A 2490-nucleotide genomic window follows, 5' to 3' on the forward strand; every position below is an offset into this window, starting at 1 on the left:
GAGGAGAGGAGAGGAGAGGAGAGGAGAGAAGAGAAGAGAAAAAAGAAAAGACTCACTTAGTACTTACTGAGCCTCTTCCAGGCCTACAGCTTCATTTGCTACACCCAGGGAGTTGGGAAATTTAAGAGTGAGGGGCTCGGGTCCAGCATAGTGGTACACATTAGTTCCAGCATGTAGGAGGTAGTAGCAGGCAGATCTCTCTGAGTTTCAAGCCAGCCAAAACTACACAGAAAGACTTTGTCTTAAAATAAGCAAGCCAGTGAGCCGCTTCTTTCATGGCTTCTGCCTCAGTTCCTACTTCCAGGTTACTGCCTCAGTTTCTATTGATGATGAGCTGTGATATGGAGCTGTAAGTTAAACCCTTTCTACCCCAAGGTAATTTTAGCCATGGTGCTTTGTCATGGCAATAAACACTCTACTAACACAGCTCTTTACTAACCTAAATCCTAACATCTGGAACTGTGATTCCTGTAGAGTCATAGAAACACTAACATTCCTCAACTTACCAAAGGACTATACCTGGAAAAACTCATAATAAACTGAAAATAATAAGGGTGTTCTAAAAACACCTAACCTAGCAAACGCCAGGGCTCAGCAAAACATGATCCCATAGACCATCGGCACCCTGGGGCTGCCAGGGGGCTGGGGTTTGTTTTGCTGCCCAGCATTTTGAAAGAATCCTACCACTGATCCCCAGCCTGGGAAAACAGCAAAATTCAATATTCAAAGAAAGTTTCACTAAATACAAACGACACTGCTTTCCTAAAATTTATGTTGAACCATCTATAAGTTAAGGACCTTCTGTACTTGGTTTCTACTAAGTTCCTTTGAGAGTTAAAGATGATGTATGTAAAGTGAAAAACACCACGTCTGGTGTAGGGTAGACAGAAAACAAGCCATTATTTCATTTTCTGCTGCTGCCTTGAAGTTTTCAACACATCTACCTTCCTCGATGTTACAGAAGGTCGCTAATGAAGAGCTACAGGTCAGATTATTTTGGTCAGTGTTTCTTGATCACTAACTTCCAAGAAATAACTAGATCTTTCCACACTTCCATTCTCAAACCGTGATTCTTAACCATTTCATTGAAGCCTTTGGTATGCCTTTTGGAACACAGCTGAGTCTCCATGCTCCTAGAGATTTGGTTTAATTGGTCTGCTCTCATTGTAAAAAACTTCTCAGGGGAATATAGCTTGAAACAAAACTGATCCCAAACCACTGTCTCCGAAACAGATCAGGAGGACACAGACATCCTGTCTTTCAAGTTTAATTAGAACCACCATCTTTTCCTTTTCCTCCTAAGAAGGAAGTTTCTTGCTTCTACTCCAAAAGATATCCCCAGGGAACTACACTTTCTAATCCCAAATCTTTAATTTCTTGAGTGCTTCTACATCACTGCTTTTCGACCCTGCTCCTCAAAATTCTTAGGACACTACAAGACTCCTCTCTGACTTCTAGTTTGTGAATACTAAGGTCAATGGGCTGCTGACTCTGGAGGCTTTCAGGTACTTTTCATTACTTCTGCCTTTGCCAAATCCAGTTCAAATCAAATACCTGTAAAGGTGTTGCTTGAAAGAGCAAATACCAAATACTGGCCTGCACGGTGTGGCACCATTATAAAAAGAACACTCTCAAGAGGTTATAATTAACTACGTGTTCTCGATGTGCTCACCGCACTAGCCTTTGCAAACTGGAATGAGGAAGAGTTGGTCTGTCGCTGATTAATAAGCCAGATATTCCCCGAAATAAAGCCATCAAAAGAAAACCTGAAGGGTTTTTTACCTTTTACCCTTTCCTGAACCTAAGTCTCGCAGCAGACTGATTGTTTACGCAAGTTGCAAAAATCTCAAGTTACTTTGGCCAAAGGCACTGGGGGGTGTGCTGGGTGTGAGCTGCCTTATCTCCGTACTGCTTTGTGGGCTGTGATGCCCCCAGGGCCTCGTGCTCACCCAACCTGCTCTCTCAGGGCTACACCTCTGCCCGGAGGCTTCCGCCCCAGCCTTAGGCCTCGTGGCCGGGGACAGGAGTCGGAAACCTGAACGCGCCCTAGCAGCCCGCCCGGCCCGCCACGCGCGCGGGGACAGCTGCGGGATCGGCGCCCCGGAAGACGCGGTCACGTGACACCGACCTGCCGGTCCTGCCGCTGCTTCAGATGCACGCCGGCCACCGTGGCCGCCGTCAGCAGCACCGAGAGGCCCAGCACTGCCTTCGAACTCCTCGACATTCCCGCTCCCGGCCGCGGACTCGCTCCCACGCCCAACCCCGCCGCCGCCGCCGCCGCAACGGGCCAGGCTCGACCCCTCGAGCGCAGAGCCGTTCAAGGTCTATCCTCGCCAGGCTCGAGCAATCGAGCGCCGAGCGTAACCCCTGGCCCGCTTCGCTGCTTGGGCAGGGGATGGGGGAGGGCTGGGGCCTGGGTTTCCCCGTTTGGGGGCCACCTCCACCAGGCAGTCGCAGTGCTAGGCGGCTTTGGAGGCGCAAGGCTCGGGG

General features: G+C 49.0%; 2 protein-coding genes across 2 annotated transcripts in view; both read right to left on the minus strand.

The window, feature by feature from the left end:
• Window positions 1–2251, minus strand: part of Kat14 (lysine acetyltransferase 14) — a 36903-nt gene extending 34652 nt beyond the window's left edge. Inside the window, exon 1 of the mRNA XM_028755911.1 lies at window positions 2129–2251. The gene's annotated coding sequence lies outside the window, so the exon portion shown is untranslated. The remainder of the gene's footprint in view (window positions 1–2128) is intronic.
• LOC114611267 (protein PET117 homolog, mitochondrial) overlaps window positions 1–2275 on the minus strand; it is a 4575-nt gene extending 2300 nt beyond the window's left edge. The window contains exon 1 of the mRNA XM_028755919.1: window positions 2129–2275. Within this exon, the coding sequence (XP_028611752.1) occupies window positions 2129–2224 (96 nt within the window). The 5' untranslated portion in view covers window positions 2225–2275. The remainder of the gene's footprint in view (window positions 1–2128) is intronic.
• Between the last annotated feature and the right edge of the window lie 215 nt (window positions 2276–2490).

This window comes from Grammomys surdaster, unplaced genomic scaffold, assembly GCF_004785775.1.
Source record: "Grammomys surdaster isolate TR1022 unplaced genomic scaffold, NIH_TR_1.0 129, whole genome shotgun sequence".
Classification (NCBI taxonomy): Eukaryota; Metazoa; Chordata; class Mammalia; order Rodentia; family Muridae; genus Grammomys; species Grammomys surdaster.